The sequence below is a fragment of the Oryzias latipes genome, chromosome 13 (genome assembly GCF_053564925.1).
Source record: "Oryzias latipes strain Hd-rR chromosome 13, Olatipes_Hd-rR_3.1".
Lineage (NCBI taxonomy): Eukaryota > Metazoa > Chordata > Actinopteri > Beloniformes > Adrianichthyidae > Oryzias > Oryzias latipes.
Window position 1 is genome coordinate 25,815,603 of NC_136249.1, and position 23,587 is coordinate 25,839,189.

General features: G+C 38.5%; 2 protein-coding genes across 3 annotated transcripts in view; both read left to right on the top strand.

Moving 5' to 3' along the window:
* Nucleotides 1–8,408, top strand: part of LOC144981407 (uncharacterized) — a 227,076-nt gene extending 218,668 nt beyond the window's left edge. Inside the window, exons 2-4 of the mRNA XM_078929404.1 lie at nt 7,415–7,489; nt 7,805–7,858; nt 7,936–8,408. Of these exons, the coding sequence (XP_078785530.1) occupies nt 7,454–7,489; nt 7,805–7,858; nt 7,936–8,160 (315 nt within the window). The 5' untranslated portion in view covers nt 7,415–7,453 and the 3' untranslated portion in view covers nt 8,161–8,408. The remainder of the gene's footprint in view (nt 1–7,414; nt 7,490–7,804; nt 7,859–7,935) is intronic.
* Nucleotides 1–23,587, top strand: part of rtn4rl1b (reticulon 4 receptor-like 1b) — a 183,546-nt gene that overhangs the window by 87,259 nt on the left and 72,700 nt on the right. The gene's annotated exons all lie outside the window — the stretch shown is intronic.

The window sequence follows — 23,587 nt, forward strand, 5'->3', positions numbered from 1 at the left end:
AGGTGGCTCATATAGCTGAAGTTGTGGCCTAACTGAGTGCTCAGCAGCTGTCAGGAAACAGTGCTCTTATCATGATGAGTGCCCTCAGGATGTTGTAGACCATTACAGACTGATAACAGTAGTTTGGAGCTCATCAAAGAAGTGAAATCAGTTCAGCAAAATAAAAAAAAAAACAAATCAGGCTGAATTAAGAAGTGGGGAGTTGAAGTTTACAGAACCATGACAAGGTCAACAATGCCATGAAATGTTTCAGGTAAGAAGTATTGTATGACTACAATACTCCCCAAGAGGTACTCTTAGCGTGCAATGGTAGTACCTTGCTGAAAAAATAGAAAATAGAAGGTAATAAAGTACAATAAAATACAAGGGGTGGAAATGATTGAATACATAGGTAAATAACTGTAGACATGTACAACTCAGTGTTTTGACTTAAAAAGTAAACAGCGTTTGCATAGCCTACCTGGTTCTTGCAAGACTTATAAGCTAAATTTAGAAACATTTAAAAACATTTGTTTGTACTTGTTCATAGGAGGAATTGGGTTAAGTGATAGGTAACAAGTTAGTATTGTAGCTCATTTAAACTTATTTCTTAAGTCCAAGCTAAAGAAAAAAGAGGGGCCTGTTATCCAAACTGATGCTGAAGTAACCAGTAATTAACATTGTGATGTTTCTATAAATTTGGTGAAATTTAATGATTATCTTTAATTTTTTTAAGTGAACAAAGCAGAGCAATGATCAACTACAAGCTAGTTATTAGCTGGTTTGTAATAACAACGTTACACAAACCGTCTTCTCTGACAGCCTGATGTCATTAAGTAAAGTTTGTGCTTCTTTAAAGAGTAAATTCTAATTATTGACTCTCCCAAACACAGGAAGTGAGTTGCCTGGTGGAGCAAAGTCAAGTGAAATTGCCAGACAATAATTATTGGATTAACAATGGATTCCAGTGTCTCATCCAAAGGCAATCATTAAATAGGTTAATTGAAGCCACTCTGGAATGCAAATACCTAATAGTGCTCCAGGATGCCATTCTGAGAAAACGTTATTATTCAACTGCATAATGCAAAATAATGGTTTCTAAAAGAAAATGTAAAAAAACGAATATTGCTTCATCACTTCTAAAATTGATGCACAGGCAGACAAATAGAAACTTGCTTTGCAGAGGGAGGAAGCTTTTATATTACTGAATAGAAAATTATGGTGGAAGGATAATTTCTTTGGGGGGGAGTTCCATAATATCCTGAGTCTGCTCCAGGAACAGTCAGTTTCATCAAGCAGGCCAGAACAAACAGGACCAGCACCAGTCTGCATGCTCCTGCTGTGTGGAATGTGTGTGTGTGCTGAAGACTTGATAGTAGAACTTTTGTGTGGGGTGAAAAGTGATGAATGGGAGTTGACGCTCATTAGTTTTTTGTTTTTTTTTCCCCAGCAGTAACATAGGTCAAATCTGAAACATATTTTTGACAGGAAATAACATTTTTGTTTTCACAAGGAAACCGGCTTTGAGAGGGAATAGACAGCGCTCAGTCATAGTGTTTTCACTGACAGTTGACAGGCAGTCTGAAAAATCCTGTTTGAATATGTGTGTGTGTGTTGGGTTTTTTGAAAAAAAAAGCATCAAAAGTGCTCTGTTCAGACTCTCTCTCTCTCTCACACACACACACACGCACACAAGGCACGCATACACGCACACACACGCACGCACGCACACACACACACACACGCACAAAGAGTAAATAAATAAATAAATGAAAGGAGCAGTCTTCACCAGCATGCTTCATCAATCTTTACATTCCCTGTTGTTTCTAAGACATTCAACTCACATCCATGCATCGTCTGTGGCCAAAATATTGGCACTGGCTGTGCGGAGCCGGTCTATTTTGATGTTGTGCAGAAAGACAAACAGGCTGAGCTCCTCTGGAGGCCATCAACCAGACCGGAGCAAAGCAACCAAGCTCAGCCAGCTACTGCAGCTTGTCTGAGCTTGTTTGGATCAGCTCAGAATCTGGCTGTGATACATCTGGCGCTGACCCAGCTCCAGAGCCACCTTGCATTCAGAGGCAAATTTCCTAAAAGATTGATGAAGAGACTGCATGTGCAGCAGGAAGACACACACTGACTAGATCTGTCTCATTTTGGGTGAACATATCCAGTACTGATAATGCACAGTTTTGTTTTGTTTTTTTCTTCCTGGCCAGCTGCTTAAATGCCATCTTGTTAGTGTGAGCCTTCTATCGACTGCTCTAACCTCTGTCCACAGTTTCTCCTGAAACTTCTTTAGGGATTTGAACGGGATTGAACTTTGATTAACCCTGTTCACCCACACAAGGTTATTGCAGAGGCAGTGTGAGATGCCAGTTTGTTTCAGTGAATGAATGTAACAAAGATAATATTTTCCCTTCTTGAAAAATGAAATTTAAAAAAAGTGCTAATAGGGCATTTTTTTGTTCACATATATTATTTTAAATCTTGAGAATATGTAATAAATTCGAATGAAAAAATATTTAAATACCAAAAATCTTATCAAAATAAAAATACCCATTTGTTAGGAACATTCCAAAATATATATTCAAAATATTTTTGCACACCCAATATTTGATATAATTTTTCTGAATATTTAATTGAGTTTTATTTTTGGAGGGTAATTTTGCTTTACAATACAATAAGTTTAATAATGACCAATAACAAAATAAAGATATACTATCTTTTAAAACAAACACACATACACACTGCAAAGGCCTCCCATAATTTTTCACGAAGCAATGGTTGATGTACACCCGTTTTTATAGGATGCGATTGAGTCGAGAACCAGCCATCCATGCTGACCATTCCTGTTCCCACAACCATATATAATTAAAATCTGTCAAAACTGGTGGAAGGAAATGTAACAAAAACGCAAAAAACAACCCTCAGCAGTGATTGTAATCCTTTTTCATACGTGGGCTGGCAGAGCAGGAACAAAATCGGTCCTCAAATCACAGGTTGACTGCTTTACTTCTGCACCACAGCCTCCCCCTATTGTTATTACTTTTTTTTTTCCTTTTTCAGAGCAGCAAGGTAAGCAAATAATAGCTGTTATACATTTACATAAAAGCTTCTTTGTGCACTTGTCAACCTAAAATTTATCTTAGATTTATTGTGAAAAATATAAAGCCCAACTAAAGCAACTACAAAAAAATAAAACCCAAAAGGTTACAGTTATAAATGAATTTGAACTGCATCTTTGCAGATGTCAGTCTAGTAGATTCCTTATATGGTATAAAACACACAATATTTTTGTATTGCTTTCAATAGATGAAAAAAGTCATCTTCTTTTCTCATTTCACTTGCTTTAACATCCACTGTGCCCTCAGTCTTTACACAGCCTTTAAAAGAGCCCTGGGTTTTAATTGAATCCCTTTATTGTGTTCAGGGAATCTGCAATTTTAAACAGATATTGATAAGAGCAAATTATCAAACACTTCAGCAGGTAATAGCAGCAGGTAATGAGAATCTTTTGATTGTCTCCGAGCTGATCCTGGTTCTGTGTGTCGGTCAGCTTTGAGGTCTCTTTTAATTCAAGGTGTAATCCTCCTTATTCATAGTAAATTATACCCAGAGGACATCCAAGAGGTAGCAGATAATTCACCTTAATGAAATCTAAGAATTGCTTTGCCCCGATTCAAATGAACTAGTTAGAAGTATTGCTCTGGTAGGTTTGTGACCTTTTCCTTTTACTTTCCATGGAATCTTGGACATTCAAATCAATAAATGGAACAATACAATATGATACAATAAAAATAAGGCATTAAATTGTTAGAGAAAACCTTAAAAAATTTACTAAAACAAATGGGTGTCAGCGACTTCCCTATAGAGTCCAGGAGAGGCTACCATGGATGGACAAACAGGGTGTGCATGGGTGGCTTTAGTGAGGTGGTGTTTACCAGACTGGGCTTTGAGACCAGGGATTAGTTCTCTCCCACTTAAGCAACGGGAGTGTGCTCCAGCTTTGCTGCTGGAGTATCCTGCACTCCTCTCAGAGAGATAAGGCAAGCAGAAGCCGCTCCTGAAGAAGCTCACCGTGTATGCAAACACCATGGGATGCACTCCTCGAGCCCACACACATAAAGATGGAAAATTTAAGAGTGAACACACACCATCGGCCTTTAGACACCACCAGCACGTAGGGGAAGTCTTGTCATTGGCTATCTCTGTTTAATAATTGCAGTGCAAACAGAAACCTCATAAGCATAAATTCCCTGCCTTGCATGTGGTGGGATTAGAAACAATGAGGGGAGTCACAAATGGAGTATGGATAAAGGGATAAAAAAAAAAGAGTAGAGGCACTAGTCGTGCCGAAGAGGCAGGAATCAGTTCCCACAGTAATAACAGAGGAGCTTGTAGGAGGAATGATGCAAGGGATTGGATCTTTCAAACGGTAATCGCTTAGCTACCCAAAGGGGACAACTCCCTCTTTCCTGCTCCCGCTCTCCCTCTTCAATCCCCTGTCAGGACAAGGAGGAACAGCCGGTGGATTGAAATGTAAAAGAGGCAGAGGATCAGAGACAGGTGGAAAATGAAAGGAGCAAAGGGCAGAGTGGGGGAGAGATGAGGCAGAAATGCTGCCAGTACCTGTTCTAGAAGGAGCTACAGGCAAAGCGCTTGTGCGTTTGTGTGTTTTCTCACTGTTGTTTATGAGCATGCCTCCAGAGACAAAGTGTTGAAGAACACTGTTAGGGAGGATGTATGCTATACCCCCGTCAGGAATTGTCACTCATGAGAAAATCTGCAGGAAAAGAGGGAAGAAGTGGGATGAATGAAACGCAGAGTGATATCCATCAGTAATGTAAACAGCTGGAGGTGATGCCAGGACGAAGAAAAATTTGGTGCTGTCACTTCCATGACAGCCTGCTAAAGGAAACGTAGCCATGTTACTGTCAGTTTTGCCGCTGCTACACAAAAACTGTTATGAAATCAACAGCAAAATCAGATGACGGACCGCAACTGTTGATGGTTTGGAGTAACCCTTGTACTATCCTAGGCACTTTAACGTTGGGAGTTGGGTCATCTAGACCCACTAGACAGTGTGCTGAACCTTCAATGATTTGTGATCTTCACTGGTGTCCATGGATTACATGAAATCTTTCCACCTTTATCCACCTTTGTCATGCTAGAGAGAACACGTCAAAGTAAGGGTGGGGTCATCTAAGATAGCACAAGGGTTAAAGCTGCTGTCGTTTTAAAGTTTCTCTCCAATGAAAATTGAGGTTTTTTTTAACATGTTCTTGTAGCATTTTTCTCATGATGGGAACATATAAAAATAAATTTAAGATTAAAACTGCTTTTCTGAGTATTGCTTTATTCAACTGATTATGAATCAGAATCAGATCAAAAAGTGCAGTTGGATAAAGCTTGTAGTTGTTACATAGAATCTAAAGTTGGCAGGCCAAACTCCCAGCTCCACTCCATTCCAAAAGGGGGACCTGGCTGCAGAAAAGATGGCGCCCAGACATCATTAGCCAGAAGCAGAAATTCTGGAAGATTTCAGAATTGTGGCATCTATTATTACAACTTTTTAATCTGATTAAACAGCTTAGTGTGCTGTTGTAAAAAAAATGGTAGGCCCAATTGTTTTATTCCTTTCAAAAAGGATAGGCCTATTACCAAAAGTGTTCAGATTTGTAAAGCTGTTAACCTTTCAACACCAGAGCTTTAGCTCCAGTGTTTACATTCCTTCAACTACACTGAAAAAACGGGAAAAGTGGGGTTGTTCAATTTACAAATACTAAACATGTTTGTTTAATATGAACAAATTATGTTTACCTTCGAAACATAATATAATCTTGAAAATCACACATAATTTCTTGCTGTGTTACTTTTATATATTTAAATCATGTTGACAAAACATGAAATAGTTATGCTTGATCCTTTGCCCCTTAATTTTGGATAAGTAAACCCCATCGGTGAAGAAGCATTCCAGGAGGAGAAACATTGCAGTCAGCCATTTTAGAGAAGCTGCAAGCACCTGCTGGCCGGAGGAGCTTAAAAAAGGTAAATTAATTTAATCTAACAAATTGATTTAAGGAAATGAACGGCGTTCATTTATCATTACTGTTATTTTTTCACGGGGAAGAGCTTTGTAACCCACTTTTGTCGTAGTTATCAAAGTTAAGGCTCTGCGCGCCACTTTTGTCGCTGGCGGCCGCAGCCCTCTGACGGCAGGTAGGGGGAGGTGAGCGCGGTAAATTCTTTCACGTCGAAGACAGATTCAGCGGTAAACACGGTGATTTCAAACGATGTGCGGGGAAGAGTGGCGAGTAGTTATGCCGTAGGAATTCGCTTTCGACAAAGGGGCAGTGGGCGCTCGCGGGCACGGCGGTTTATTTTTTTCCCACAGGCGAAAACCTTTGCCATGGGGGTTCATCGTCACTAAGTGGATTTCTTTTTGCTAAATTCTGCGTTGAGACCGAAATTGAAGGAAAATGTGAGAAGCTATCATTACTATCATTATTTCGTTTTTCCATACCGTTCCACCATGAGCTAGCTTAAGGACGGCATTATTTGACCAGCAAACAGCACCGCACTTCTGTCTCAGTCAGCTGTCAATCATTCTCCGTGCGCGTCTCGTGCACAGAATGCGTTCGGTTTGTCCAGTTTACATAGATCTTTGGTTTCAATCAGAGCTTTGTTTTCATTCTATGATGCTGAACATATTTTTCTATGGAGATTTTAGCTTTGAGAGTTTAAAATGGAGTGAAAATATTTATGTCCTTTTGGAACAAGTGTATAATGTGTAGTAAAAAGTTTACAGCCTTAGTTATAATAATGTCTGTAATACTACTTCACAGATTCCCCCTATTTGATAAATTAATATGGTGTGACGGGGTCCCGCCGAGAAAGGATGCAGAGGAGCCAAGGTGAGGAGGATCTGTTCTTTATTGCCGACACTGATGCTACACGCAGGGCCATGCAGCATACAGCACACACTGTCACTCCTCTCTTTTCGCCACCTGCAGTGCTCACCTTTAAGTGGGATGCCACGCCCACGGGGCGTTGCTCTCAATCCCAGCCAGGCGGCACCACAGGTGGTAATCATAGCATACAAAATACAAACAATAAAACCCGGTGTGGCCCCCCCTCGGCATCTGACGGTGCCACACCGTCACATATGGGAATCCTTTATGGGTGGGGGGATTAGCTACTCCCGATCTGCTAGTTTAGTTTTGCAGTTTCCATCTCAAAATTCGCGGGTTCTCATTAAGCGTGGTTTGAATCCTGTGGTGGGAGGGGGGTGTCAAATGTTCTTTCTGGTCTAATTTCTTCAGAATATTTTTGCAGCTATTGATTTCAAACCAATGCATGTTTAGTTAGTAAAATTACACAACAAAGCTGTGGAAGTGTCACTCTCTATATTTATTTCCTGATTAATTTACAGAGCTCATCACACAACACTTCCAACTGCTCCTCCCTGATCATGCTGGGGTCCATGCTCCAGTCTTCACTGAGTCAGGTGGGTCCCCTTCACCATGCATTTACCATATATTATTGGAATTATTGTCTCCTGGATTGTCATCGAATCCTGAGGTAATCAAGATTGCCAGCCCTACTCTTTACACACAACTTTTATGCAGAAAGATACATACATAATAAATAATGAAATTGATGATTGATCAGTTATCCTACTACCTCTGTTAACATGACACTAAGGATATAATGATTTTGTTAACCCAGTAACTATAACATTTATTGATGAGCCAAGGGTAAGAATTGTATTTTTCTGAAGTTTTCATGTGAATTTAAAATTTGTTGTCTCTTTGTATTTCAGACTGCTGACCTTCTCGCCAATATAAGCAAGTTCAGGGGTTTATTCAAAGTACAGGTGAGTTGTGTAATCTAGACGTTTTAACTAAACTTCAAATGTAAACTGTGCACACAAATATTTTCTGTGTTCTTTAGAATGAAGACCATGCAGCAATCCAGGAGGCAATCGAGGACACCACGGTGGGAATTTCCCTCCTAATGGAAAGTGGCGAGGAAGAGGACATTCTCATGGTCCACATCTCCCAGGCTGTGGTGGTCGACCCACCAAGTGTCAAGAGTGGCAGTTGCCAAGGCTTTTTTGACCTTATTTACAGCACAAATCTGATTACCATCCTCATCTCAGAAACACCTTTGAGGTAATTCAAAGAAAAACTGTAATAGAGTTGTAGGGCAAAGTTGTGTCTAAGGTTTCAGGCTTAAAGAGCCGACTCTTTTAATAAAAATGACCTTTAAAAAGTTTTTCCTAAGAAGGGATTCCAGCTGTCTGCTTTGGCTCTGTTATCTTCTGTTTAATAAAAATAGCAAGCCCAATTTATATTGATTTGTACTTTTTGCTACACTGTAAACATATTTTTCAAGTTTAGATAATAAAAAAGTTAAATCTGAAATTTGTGTTCAGTGTCATATGTTCATTGGACTGTAATAATGCACAAGAAAGTATTTGCTTTAAATAATAATCTGCAATTGCAATTTTATTTTTCAATTTAAATTTTATTAAAATAATTTATAAATTAAAATGAACTATGTAGGTAATTTCAAAATAATAGTTTTGCTAAATTTTTATTGTCTTTTAAATTTTTGAAAAAATTATGGTAAATGACATAATAAAATCTTGTTTGTTTCTGTAAAATTATTAGGTGCAGAAACAAAGAAGCATTCATTACGGTAGAACATGATTTTATTATGTGCAATAATTATATTGGTTCAACATGATCTTTTTGCGCGCAACCGATGTCCATGATTTTTTTATGTCAATCCAACAGATCTTTTTTTTCAGTGTACTGTAACGTTTCAGTCCTTAATGCAATCAACATAAATCAACTTTTTCTGTTGTGGAGAAAAACAACTTTGTGCAGGTATGCAACACTTTATATTGGTAATGTGTTGCATACCAATGAAAAGCCGCTTTAAAGTATTGCTTAAAGCTGCTTTTCTCTGCAGATAAGCTGATTCATGTTGATCGTGTAAATAGTTACGCGTAAAAAGGATGTAAATGTCCAGTTTTGGACTTCCAGTTCCGGCTACTGATGTTTGGGCGCCAAGATGTTGTCTGCAGCCAGGTCCTCTCAATCCGACACATCCACTTGTAGCTTTCTAGATCCATGTACGTCTTCATTTTCCTCGCCCAAGCTGGCATCTGGCTTAAAACTGTATGACTGGATAGCTCCAATATAGCTCGCCCTTTTTGTTGCTATTAGGTTGAGGTTGCGAGGGACTGTAACCTACTGAGAGATAGTGTAAATCAGGGGTGCTCACACCTTTTTAGCGTGTGAGCTACTTTTGAATGGACAATGTCTTGAAGATTTACCTATAAAATATGTATGTATATATATATAAAAATACTATTAGTAAGTATTTGTTAGTTATGTTGCGATCGACGTAATGAGCACCCCTGGTGTAAACAAAGGGATGATGGGATGTGAAAGCCAGCTTACTGCTGTTCAGCAGCAACTGTGTCCCATAATACAGCATTGTTTTTTTTTGTTTTAGTCTAAAAACGACAAAATACTGGTTTTACAATAGTTTAAAAAACGATGGGAGTGGGGCTTCATGGGATGTTAACAAATATTGCAGGCAGCGTAAGAAAAATTATGAATACATTGCCAATTTTTCCGTATCTACAAATCTTTCAAACGTTCCTTAATATCCGAACTGTCCACCAGCCCTCAATTTGGCCTGATTTAAGAGAAAAAGTGCTGAAATCCTGACAAACGGCAGTCATTACTGTATTTTCTTTCATCATTGTCTTCAGAGGCAAATTGTGCATAGAGATGCTCTCTGTGCTTGATGCATGTTTCATGCGAAGGCATATATTTTTGGAAAAAAATAATAATAATAAAATGAATTATTCATTGATCCAATTACCATCGTGACTCATTAGGCCACGTGTGGAGTGCACACGGTGATATTCGAGAAAAGATTCACAATGAATCATGAATCGCCCACTGTGAATAGACATCAGTCTGAAATACTTTGTTCAATAAATAGAAAGTAATTGGGCCCAAAGAAATTAAGTTATTTGCAGACAGGTTTCATTAATATAATACACGTAAAAAAGATCTGCAAAAAGGATACTATCAGAAGAGTTACCACCATCTTTGGAACTAACGCTCCGAAAAGGTGTTTTTAGCTTAGGATGTGTAATCTTGCATTCAGGCCGTCTTCCATCACAGTATATGGGAAGTACTATTTTAACTCTTTAAAGCCTACTGATTGACAGAAACTTTTTTTTTTAATGTTTTTAAACCCTTTGATGAACTTCCAAAATTAAGCATTTGCTATATCATAATCTGTATGTATTTTAGATAATAATCTGCATGTAGTTTAGATAACTGATCTGCATCTGCCATGTTGATTTCTAAAATAGTTATTTTTTACACAATATTTTAAGTAATTCTTCTTTGTCATGTGCTTTATTGATACCTAAGGATTCTTAATTCTGTCTGATAAATTTATGAACCGGATAATGATAAATCATGTAATAAAATGGTTACAGTAGAACAGTGGTGGGATTATATACATTTGCTTCCTTCCACTCCCTTTCAAGCAATATTTAATTTTATGTCTAATTATCTTAAGTTTGAAACGTCATTGTATGAATGTATAACTGATGATTGTAATGTTTTTGTCTACTATTCGTATTTGATTGCTTGATATAAACCATTTCAAATTAAAATATCAAATAATTTTTAAATGAGATATAGATAGTATCAATTATGATACATTTGGGTGATTTGGTACATTTTTGCACAAAATGAAGGTAGCTTAAAATGCAAAGGCACCTAATTTACTCACCGTCTAAACTGTGTTATGGAGAATTTAATTATGAACCAATTTTGGATTTATTTCAAAACAGCAGGTACTCATTAAAAAAAGAGTAACAATAGATGAGATATTGACCTTAAAGTTTCAAAAATTAGCAAAACTTTCCCACCAAAAAAGGTGTTTAAGACTGCCCCACTGGAATGATGATGAACTACAGGGAAAAAAACATGGACCAAGTTTAATATAATGGACTTTTAAGGAAAGTTTGGATCATGCTAATGAGATAGGGGTCTCAGAAGTGTGTGTCAGCTAAGATACAAATATAGGGTTAATTGCTACTTAAGTAATTACTTGTTCAGTTTGTCGTGATGTGCGACCAGTTTTGTCCAAGATGCCATCAGACTAATCTAAACGGTAAATTGAATCATGATTGGCATTCTCAAACCCAATTCCGCCTGAACTGTTACTTGAAAAGCTACTGGAAGCGCAGGTGAATGTCTCCTCAGTTATTTGGATTATCGATTATCTGACAGACACTCCGCAGTTTGTTGGTATGAAAAGACGGGTCAGGTGGTGAGCAGAACAGGAGCAGCACAGGAGGACTCTTCGCCACACGTCAGATTTCCAGCGTCCCGTCATCTTCAGAAACCCTTGGAAGCCAGTCTGTCAGGTGGCTGAGCACAGACATTTTTTAACCAAGCTAGAAATTCACTCAGGAGTGTATAGAAATGAAGTGAGAGACTAAAAGAAATGGAGCAATGGATAAAGGAGTCTGTGCAGGAAACATCTCTATAACCGCCAGGCCCTGTTGTTGTAAGAAAAATGCTTTGTAGGGGCTGAAACAATAATAGTATTGCAGAAGTGATGTCTTCACAGCAGATCCAAGGAACGTTTAAAACATGTAGTTTCATTAAATTATACCTTGTGTTATCCTAGGCACTTTAACATTGGGAGTCGGGTCATCTAGACCCACTAGACAGTGCGCTGAACCTTTTTTCTTCAATGATTTGTGATCTTCACTGGTGTCCATGGATGACATGAAATCCTCTTCACCTTTATCCACCTTTGTCATGGTAGGGATAACACATCAAAGTAGGGGTGGGGTCATAGGATAGCACAAGGGCTAAAGGATTTGTAAGCCAGTATGTTGTAAGGTCTTTTTTTTTTAAACAAAGTAAAGCCACTTTGCCTGCCTGTGAATAGCCAACAGAACAAATTTAAAGCATATACATACCTGGTATGGGATGCTTTTAGCATACGGATTTCACGCTAGTCTGTCGCTACCTGATACTAGCACTTGTACTCACAGTTGGAAGTGGCTTGGTGCGAAATGTCAGAGTGGTGCAAATCTCACCATTCTTGCTTCAGGTTTTTTGTTTCACAGCTCTATTCTGCTACAAAATATACATTTTTCCTTCATGATCAATTTTCAAATGGTTTGCACTTCCGTGAATTCAAAAAGACGCTATACCCATACGGCAGTACCAAATCCGAAACCCTGATTGGTCAAAGTTTGACCTTGTTTAACTTTCATTGTGCCTTCAATGGCCAAGTGTTTTGTACACGTGAACGCAAGATTTCTGACCGTGAAAACCCAAAACATGCATTTGCAAACATATTCATACTTTTTTTTACAGTGGTCCCTTGAACGTGCATTTCCCAGCCCAGTGTAAACATAGCATAACAAAATAGTTGACCCTATATAACCTATCCAATTTCTTTTAATGCTGACTTTTCAGTCTTATAATAGCGAATTACTTTCCACTGTTTCACTTCTGATAGTCACCACTCTTACCATAACAGTGCTCCGTCATTAAAATGTTAACAGGCTTTTAGTTTGAAACTCCCACTGGAATCTCTTTAAAATTAGTCTTTGAACTAACTTTGGCTGAAAGTACCAAGATTACTTTGTCAGTCAGTTCCATTTTCTCTGTTAAAATACTTCTCACTGAAGTGAACTAAGCCAAGAATAAACTGAACTGCTGCCTAGAAGGTAGAAAAACTTTTGAGCAAATTTGAGCAGGGTTCTTAATAAATTGTTCACGGCAATGTAAAGCCTCTTCAGTGCAGCATTTACAAGCTTTACTGGGTGCAGTTACCCATAATGGCATATTCAGGCATGCCTTTATTACCATAGCTACCATCTTACGTATAACTGGAAAGCAGACAGAGGTTTTTCCCCCCCGGCTCATCATTAGTAGCACATGTGGGAATTGGTTCATTTGATTTGATTCCTTCTCTCTCCACACATGCTTTACCCCATTTCTTTCCAACATTTCCTGAATTGGCCTTTTCTTACCAGTCAGAAATGGTGAGAAATGGAGAAATGTCATTGGAAATTGTAACAGAAGCCTTTTATGACACAGAGAGGAGGAAGGGTTAATGCTTTTGGAGTCGCCTCAGGGTGACAACATCAACCCATATAGTAGAACCTCATGTCCAGCAAAGATGGTAAAGAAATATGGAGGTTGTGCTGAAAAGGCAGAGTATGTTTTTTTTTTCTTTTTTTATGCCATTCCTCACTTCTGCAGACTGATTCTGGGGGCACAGCTGGCAAAGAATAAAATCTAATGAGCAGGTGAAGAAATATTTTAAAAAAAGAAAGTCTTGATTGGAAGTTTTAGGCATTATAACCCTTTAAAAGTAGCCTATAAGACTGCAGCCCGGTCTAAACATTTGGTGTCAGATGATGGGCAAAACATCTTTCATACACAAGTGCATCACAAAAAAAGGTTTGGCAGCATTAAAACATTTTATGAATTTGAATGCTACTCACCAAGCCTTTTTCCTTGCATACACTTTTATTTACTTAGACTTTCACACCTTTTTTTTCATTTCAGCTTAGATTACTTTGAGGTGTTGAAGATGGTAACAGATTTTTTTAACTCTTTAAAACCGGAGACATCGCCGCTGACACCTAAATAACACCCGTGCGTTGTCCTAATTCTTCGACCATTTACGCCATTAACGTAAATCAACTGATTCTGATACTATGGCCGTTCAGGCAACCACTACGGATGAAAAGTCTATGTATTCAACCATATATGGGCATTTTGGGCTCCCATGTTCAAAACTCTTGCATTCACACACCGCAACACAACTTTATGGCCGAATCCAAATTGCTTCCCTAACTCTACGGCTTCTTCCTATCCCTATTTTACTCCATCAAGTAGAGCGATATGGAAAAACCATTGTCTTCAAATTTGGACATTACTCCTGCTTGACTAGATCATCAAAAGTCCCTGTCAGCACATCGGTTTTAAACTATAAAATGTAGTGCAAAAACAAAAACTCAATACTTGCATTTAAATGTAAACCTCTTAGCTGATTAGCACACCCACGTGAAGAACTGCATATCTCCTCTGCTCACAAGCGCGATGCGTACCGCCATACCGGCAGAGAGATAGCCAGCCCTAAATCCCCACGGCTCCTCCTTAAAAAAATATTTTAGGGACATCTCTACAGCTTAAAATGCCCAAACAGTTGGATCACTCCAACTGTTTGGAACCGTAGGGGCAAGAAATTAAGATTCAGCCTTTAAGTCGGATTCTGCGATCTATGTACAAAAACATGCAGCCATTAATGTGCATTGAAAGTTGAACCAGTTGAACTTAGACAAATTTGGTAGTTAAATTTGGTAGTTAAATATGGAAGCCGTCCTGTAATTCAGTGGAAGTCCTAACCATTTAAATATTGCTTAAAAAGGAAAAATCAATCATTGCGGTTTGTGCCTGGCCAGAATTACATGACACCAAGTCTTACTACTGTATGTCAGCAAAGAGTGAAAGAAAAAGCCTGGAGTTTGCATTGCTTTGACATTTTGCATCTAGCCTCTTCCAACTGTGAGTACATGCACTAGCATAGAGTAGTGACAGTCCAGTTTGAACACCAAATGCCAAAAGCGCGTTCAAGAACCCCAGTTCAGCACCTTATTGAACGGACATCACATGTTCAGTGTGAACGCACCATGACACTTTACGGACATAAAGTGTTGCATGGCAACACAAAGGCACTTTTCTCCAAAACAAAATCAGCTGGTGTACATTCATATTTTAAGCACTTCGTTTGTATCCACTTTAAAATCCACTGGAATTGCATTTGATTCATTTTTTTTTACTGTTAAAATAATAACATCATAAACAGAAGTACAGTGATGACTAATAATAGTCTAAAACATGGCTTTGGATGAAGGTTAACTACTTATCGAGTCCAATTACCTTTTGTTAATTATGTTAATATACTGATAATTATGTTAAATGGTTGAAGAGATAAAGTAGTCAAAGTGTCAAAACTGGAGCTAAAGTTCCAGTGTTAAAGGGTTACAGATCAAAAAAGAATTGTTAGAATTAAAAGATGGTGGGTTTTCTTCCTCTCAGTTATTTATTTATTTATTTTTTTGTAGAGAAATATATTGTGTGTTCGTTGTTGCCAATAATAATTAATAGAATGTCTTGAACTTTCAACCCCTTTTAGCGCTGTTGGTCAGCCGTCTCAGTCTCTGTCTGTTTGCTGGATGTCAGCTCAAAAGTCGTGCAGCAAGCACTGCACTTCTACTTGGCTTATGAAAAATCTTGGCATTTCTGTTTTGTGTTTTGTCATTTCATGCCTGCATGGTGTTTGTCAGTTTTGAACGACCTCTGCTGGAACGTCCCCAGCAAAGCAGATGCAAACAAGCTGGACAAAGAAACTAAACCAATTGACTAAAATGACCCGACATGTCACTTCTTACATGTGCCTGATGCATTCCCCCTCTGTCAGCTCCAACCTAAGAGTGGGTTTGGATCTACCTGGAAAGCTGAAGTCTCAGATAAAATGCATTGGGCTTTGTTCTGTAGCTGCCATCTGTGTACTGGTTGCGCTTAAATGATTTATTGCGACCGTCAGCAAATAAAACTGTCACTATTTCAGTAGCTCCCAGTCTTGGTTTATATAATTGGACTTAATGCCTGGGAGCCATGTTTCCCACTGCTTACTTGTGGAAACCCTACATGTTAAAAGTAATTTTATTGTAACGTTGCCATGAGCCTTCAATTGAGAGAAAGCTCATTTATCTCTGTCAGTAATACCATGTCATTCATCATGTTTGAGAGACTATCAGGTGCAGAAAAAACAAAACAAGCAAAGCTCCTCAGGTGTGTTTTCCAACTGAATCAATGCCCGCCTGTTGTGTTTGAAAATTCTTTGTGAGACATTGTTCTAAACAAAAAATATTGCAATTCCAAGTTATAATCAAACATTTTTACACTTTTTTGTAAAAAAACAAAACAACAAAAAACCTGACAGAATAGTTAACGCTGTATATCCTAACAGAGATGAACAGGATAAAGGTGAATTAATTCCAAACTTTCCAACAGCGACCGCACATACTCCTAACTCAGCAAACCCTTTGGGAGACAATAAGCCTTTTCCCTGTCTGTATTCAGCACTCACTGAACTGAAGCTCATTTAAACATCCATTTGACAGTTTCGAAATCTTACAACACGCTACCTGACTCACAAAACAATTAGGGACAGGAAAACGATTTGTGAACAAGAAAAAATATGTTTTGCACAAAAAGAATGTGGGAACAAGGTGATTTGTCCAACATTTATGTCATAAAGATATTTCTACAGGTTAGGTAAAGCAAAGATCTGCTCCTTTGGAGCTTGTTTTAGTTTTTCTATTCTCAGTGAAAGTCTAAGGCTATGATCGCACCAACCCTCAGCAACACACCTTCAAGAATGAACCCATGGTGTTCACACTGTACAAGCAGGGAGGGGCTTCTTCCTCGTTGTCTTTTTCTATTGTTTACTAGTGCATGTCCACCACTTACAGTTAGAAAAGCCATGGTATGAAATGCTGAAGCGGTCCAAATCTTGTAAATCTTTTTCCAGGCTTTTTCTTTCTCCGATACATGAAAGACTTGGTGTCTCATATGTCCAGCTGGGCGCAAACCACAATTATTATTTTCTCCTCCATGATCAATTTTCAAATGGTTGGCATTTCCATGAATTAAAAGGGGTGCCATCCACCTGTCGGCACCACTATCAGAGTCCCTGATTGGTCAAAGTTTGACCTGGTTTAACTTTAAACACAATTTGTACATAGAGCCCGAAAACATTCCTAAAAATATGCGTAGCTATGCATCAGTGCAAGAGTTTAAAAGCCCAAAACAGACATTTACACACGTTTACATAGACTTTGCATTGAAAGTGGTCACTTGAATGCGTGTTTCCGAGGGTAGTGTGAACATAGGAAGCTCTTATCACCTTTCTCTCTTTTATTCAGATTTACTTCACACGATTTACTTCCTCCATCAAAACTATTAATGAACATAATTCCCCTGTGAACTTTTCCTTCTCTTCTTCTATCTTTAGCTGGTCTAACAGCTCAATGTATGGTCTCATGCCTATTAGGACCTGCATGACTGCATTGTTATCACAATACTTACGTATCAACTGTCTTGAGTGACACCTATTCTCTTTATGCATTTATTTAAACACAGCTTCTGAGTAGTTTCTTTAATCAGTTCAGTTTTTAAATGTATAATTTTATTCTTCCGGCAAAAATTCTTTAAGGATCTTTTCAATTGTGCAGACCTTTCAGGTTTGAATCTTTTTGGTACATGATTTGTATTAGTGTGTCTTAGCGATAGGGACAACCTCGCTTATGGAGAGGATCACAGAAAATCTGATAGAAGCAGTCCATGAAGTATGGTTAATCAAGCAGATTTTTAATTTTTACAAATCAAGAATGCAAATGTGCAAGTTTCCACACACATGTAGAACTTAGTGTTATTCACATCTGGGCTTTTGTTTCCCCCAAATGTCTCTCTTGTAATCCTTTTTTTTGTAGCACTACTGTTTTCTCTGCCAACCCTAACACATTATCTCACAAAGTGAAAAAAAATATATATCTTCAACTCAAAGGCTGATAAGGGTCGGATTCTCTGTTACGGGTTCTTTGCTTTTTGTGTCCACCAGGAAGACGAGATCCCTTGATGTGACTGTGCAATCAGATTTAGGTGTCTGCATCATGAAGTAATATCCACCCACACACATTCAGTGCAAACTCAAAAGGCTGTTAGTCTAGCCCTCAGCCGCAGGACACGCTGGGCAGCTTTAATGGAAAAAACACAACAGATAAGAGAGAGTCCCTGGAAATTCTACCATGGACAAGACTATAAATTGTTTTAAATTCATCGGAATTGGTGGCAATACAGCCTGTGAGACCTGTGTTTGTGTAATCTTGTATACTTGTGACAGTATCCCTTGCCTGAGATCGGAGGACTCCCACAGTTACAACTTACACAGATTCAAGGTATTCTTGCAGCTAAGACGCTAAACATTGCTAAGCCAGCACATCTTCCAGACTGCCTTTTCTCCCAAATATGGGCCTACCTGTCCTCCCTTTGACCATTTAGAGTAAAGTCAGATAGAAGCACCTTTGCTTTTGTGTTCTGCACTATCAGCAGGATGTCTGCTTTTATGGATCACTGCAGCAGAATACACAAAAACACAAATAGCAAATGACAGCACGAAGAAGGCATTGTGTGCTTGGCTTTATTGGCAGTGCACAATTAAGATCTACATTGATAAAGACAATTAAAGCACTGGAGCACAAAAAAAGCAACAGAAAATCTAAACCGAACAAGAGACTCGATTAACTTTATTAGCAAAAATGTCCCAGCGGAGCGCTGATAAAATCACCTATTAATATCTACAATGTATCAGCACAAAAAAGGAAAAAAGACTTAATTGAGTACAAAACTCTACTTGTTTTGCTGTGATTGGCTCTTATTTTGTAAAGGCAAGAAAAAAAATCTAAAAGTTTTGGATTTTTTTAGATGAGAGCAGCCTGCAGAATGGCGGAAAGTAAAGTCACTGACGGACATACAGTCTGTTTACTTTGATCAGAAAGCATCAGCAAACAAAGTTTTTTTTATAACATTTTATTGGCTGACTGGCTATTTCCACCCTAAATCATTTAGTGCTTATAAATAACTGAATTTTCTTTGAGAGAAAAAAATCAGTTTGATTTGATTTTTCATTTGTCTCTTGCTTATTTGCCACACCGATCTAATCCTATTACCCTTCCTTCCTCTTTCAATGCTGCTTTTATATCAGCATGTACAAAGGGCGAATCTGTTTCACGCTTTAATGTGCTGACACAAAGAGTAAATGTCATGGAATACAAGTATCTCAGATGCCTCATTCTGTATTGATCTTAGTTTAGCAACAAATAGCCCCGTGTCAGTGAAGACGCTGGATAAGAAGCATGTAAAGTGGAAAATGTGCCTCTAAAGCCAAGTCTTTAAGGCATGGCAAAAATAAATCAAATAAAATCTGAAAATGTAAGTTTTTTGTTATTTTTATTTAAAAAAGAAGGAAATGTATGTTATTACTTGTCATAGGATATTATATGACAAACTCATCAAATGTGTATCAACAAAGATGCCAAAAAAAAAAAATATGAATAGTGCAGTAAAACTTTCACGACATTTTTTCATTTTACAAACCCACTCAGATGAAAAGTGTGCTTTTGGTGTTTTTAACATGGCATTTTTCTCATGATGGAGGACACAGTAAATTGGGCATTTCAACTAATTTCTTCTTTCAAATCGAAGAGAAAACGGAGCAAGTAATAAAAATCCAATTTGAAAACCTTAATTGACCTTATTTATGGTTTGACGTCCATTCTGAGGCATCCGCTTGCAGATTACTAAATCCATGTACGTCTTTGTTTTCCGAGCTGGTATCTGGCTCAAAACTGTACAAAAAGATAGTTCCAATGATCCTCGCTAGTTTTGTTGCACTGGTAATGTTGGGTTGGGGTTTTAGGGGGGGTGTAAGCTAGCAGTAGATCTGTCAGCAATTGGCAGGGAAAAGGGGGTGTGGTTGCTCCAGCAGTCCTGCCCACATCTTAGAGGTGAAACTATGTCCTAGAAACAACACAGGTTTGAATGATTTTGGCTCAAAATGTAAAAACCACTGGGAACACTTTTAAAACAGATCAAAAGATGATCGGAGTGGGACTTTAAGACACAGAATAAGAAAACCTTTAACGGAGGTTCTTTTATGTGAAAGTTCTATCTTAATTCAAAGTGTGACGGCAGAGCAAAAGTACATTTGAATGCTTTTCAAGTTCTCTTTTAAAAACACACGGCCTTTAAAAAGTTATCAAAGCCTTTCTTGCAAAACTATGCCCCTTTCCTGGCAGCCTCGCTATAACGCCTGTCACCTTCACAGAGGCTGTTGTGACTTACAGCACTTTTGTGTCCTTTACATGTGAGCCACATTGAACTCCGAACACCTTTGTCACGGCGGAGTGGGAACTACAATAGCGACCGAGACAGTTTACAGACCACAGGTGGGCAAATTACAGATGACGGCCTTTCAGCAGGTCTATATTATAAAACGAAAACGTGAAACAATAAACTGACTTGCTTTGGCATGGTAGTGAACAATTTTCTAAATCCACATAAGCTGAGGTTCTGGATGTGGCAAGCTCTTAGCTTTTAATGCAGTCACCTCATTGACCAGGGAGAGGAAAGAAAGTGGGATTGAAAGGCTTTTCTTTTCCTGACTTTAGCTTTTGAGGAGGAGGTAGAGGGAACTCTGCAAAATCTTCCTGCGGAGTTAAAGGAATAGCCCCTGTCAGATCCTTGCATGCTCAGCATCCACCTACTTTATTTATTTACCAACCTCAAAATCCGGGCTGCATTGAATTTGATCTGACTGACTAGGGACACAGATCTCCGAAGAATGAGATCTGGGTTAGACACAAAAGAACCAGATGTTGCTAGGCTGCGCTCATACAACAGTTGGCTGGCCAATCTCCACTGATTTCCCAAAGATGAGAGTTGCAGCAGTTGTTAATTACGGCTCGCTTTTTTGGAAAAAGAACTAAGAGAATATGTTCATATAAAATGCAGAAGTAGAAAGTACTAAAGATTATTTTTTTTCTTAATAAAAGAAAGTTTTGCTCTCAGTTTCCTGAAGTGCAGCTTTTCTGTGCAATACTCGTTTCTATAAACTTTTAAGAAGAATTCAATGCAATCTTCAGAACAGCCAGAAGCGAAGCATATTTAGGTATTCAGATGAAGTCTGACTCTTTTGCTTTCTCATTGCTTTAGATAACAAGTTATTTTTAAAGTCATTGTTTTTTCTCGTCATACATTAGTCAAGCTATCACAGAGAATATTGCATAACAGAAGAATAAATAGGACATTTTATAACATTTAAGAGGGAATCGGAGCCACTGGGATGGTAATTCTATAAATGGATATTTCATTTAGAAATAACCTTCATCTGCTGCGTCTGTAACCTATGTAAAGATGTGAGGCTCATAACAGTGATTCATGGCTAAATGATGAAGTTATTTTTGCTCTGAAAAGGCTATCACAAAAGAAGAAGAAAAAGAAGGAGGAATGACCTTGAAAAAAAAGTGTTAGACATGGTTGATTTTCTCTCCCAGGCTGAAGTGCTTTTGTCGCCAAACCTTGTAGCCGTCACAAGATTATGCTCAAAACATGTTCATTACAAAATGTGCAGTCCTCTGATTTTGTGTGTTTTTTTTAATGAATTAATTTTGACATGGGATTAGAGTAAATTTCACGTCCGCAAGTCAAAGAAATCATGTTTTAGCTTTTGATTGAAGAATTATTGCATTTGCACTTGAGCTCAGTCGTTCCTTTGTTTTGTTGATTGGAGCCAGTTTTGAAAGTAACTTTTTGGTTTTGTTTCATTACATGCAGTCTTCCTCTCCGCTCAGATTAAAAGTGATTTGTGCAGTTGAGATGCAGAGCTGGTGTCTGTCTGGAGTCAGCGATGTTCTACAATGCTTAGCAGACTCTGCAGAAGGAGGGCTTCTGCATGTGAATACTGCAGTAGCCATACCACATGTGCAATATTTCATAGGATGGGATTTTATCAAAAAGACTCCAGTTGCCCTTGAGATGCCCTGTCCGTTGAAATGCTATCCAGACAGCATTCTTCACACACACATATGGAACGTGTGTGTGTTGTATTGATTAAAAAAGTGCCTCTCAGAGCACTCAAGGACTCTGCACACAAGGGATAAAAACAACTTTAAAAATAAATAAAAAAAAGGAAATTGATGAAAGTGATAAATTGGTTGTTCTAACAGTTACGTTTAAGATTTGATTTAAAGACTGGAAGTGAGTTGATTTGTATTTTTTTATGTTTGATGGAACTGAGTACCATAGTTGAAGAACAAAGTGACATCTCTGCACTCCAAGGGGTTAAGGTTGGAGGGCACAGCGAGGTGGCTGAAGGACGAGGCTCTGAGAGCACAAGTGGATGTACTGATGTAAAGAAGGTCAGACAAATATGGAGAGGTAATGTAGGGCCTTGAAAGCGAACGGGAAGATTTCATATTCTGAAAGGAACAGGGAGTCGGTAGAGTTTTTTAGGATGTGGGGTGTGAAGAATTTTTTTTTATGCGGATGGATGGCAGAGTTCTGAGTATATAGAGGAATTTTTGTGTTTTTGTGGAAGGCCATAAAAAAGAGAGTTACAGTAATCGATGTGGGAAGTGACAAGACTGTGGACAAGTACAGCAGCAAAATAGTGGGGTGGGAAAGGGGCAGAGGATGTTTTGTAGTGGGAGATATGCTGACCATGTGAAGCTATTGATATGGAAGTGGATTGATAGTGCTCTCAAGGATGAAATCCGGACTCTTAACCTCAGGGAAGCGAAAGACTAAGGAATGTTCAAGTTTAGAGAATGTGGATTTTGTATCAACAAGGGCGAGTTCAGCTTTATTGGTATTTTATTAGAGGGAATGCAAGGAAAACCAGGACTGGTCTTGAGGAAACAATTGATGGGGGAGGAGGATGGTAGAGGTGTGTTTTATCAATTGGACACTGAAAATTGATGTTTAATTTATGAAAATTCTTGCCAAGTGGCAACATAAAGAAGAGGAGCTCCAGGATGGAGCTTTGGGGAATACCTGAAGTGACAGGGTAGGACTGAGATCTGAAAGGTTTTAGGAGTAAAAACTGAAGAAAACCAGTCAAATATCAGTTAAACCATTGTAGTGGAGAGTGAGTGATGCCAACAAAGCCATTGCAGTAGAGGAGGGTATTGTGAGATGTGGTTTTAAAAGCACCACTGAGGTCAGAAAGGATGAGTGTGAAAACTAAAGTGAAATCTGCTCCCGTGCAAAGGTTTTTGGTAATAATGAGGACAGTTTTTGTCCTGTGATGGGGACAAAAACCATGGACTTTTTCTAAAAGAGTGTTTTTGATTACCAGGAAGGATACCTAGGAGAAGACCACAGAGCAGGTTCCTGGATTGTAGTGGAGGAGGACATAAGTGAGATTTGTGTGCGTGCGGAGGATACCAAGGGTAGGATTAGATGGAGGCGGATGATTTGCTGTAGCGAGCCCTTAAGGGAGGATCCAAAAGAAGAAGGTATTTCTGTTTGAGTAGGAATGGAGTTAAGATAAAACCATTTTTTTCAAGTATTTTGGAAATAAAAGCAAGGTTGGATATGGAATAAAGGTTATTGAAATCAATGGGATCTAAAAAAGGTGTTTTCAATATTGGAAAGACAGCTGCTGTTTTGAAGAGGGAGGAATGAGACAAGTGGAGAGTGAGGAGTGGATGATGGATAAAATCAAAGGGAGGAGAAGGGGGAGCCAGGATTTGACCAAAGCTTTGGGGAGGGGATTGAGCTGACATGTAGGAGTGTTCCATTTATGGAAGGATGATGAAATTTCTGCTGAATTTGGAAGCTGGTAACCGGAAAATGTGTTAGAGGTTAGAGAAATTAGAAAGTAGGAGCACCCAGACAGG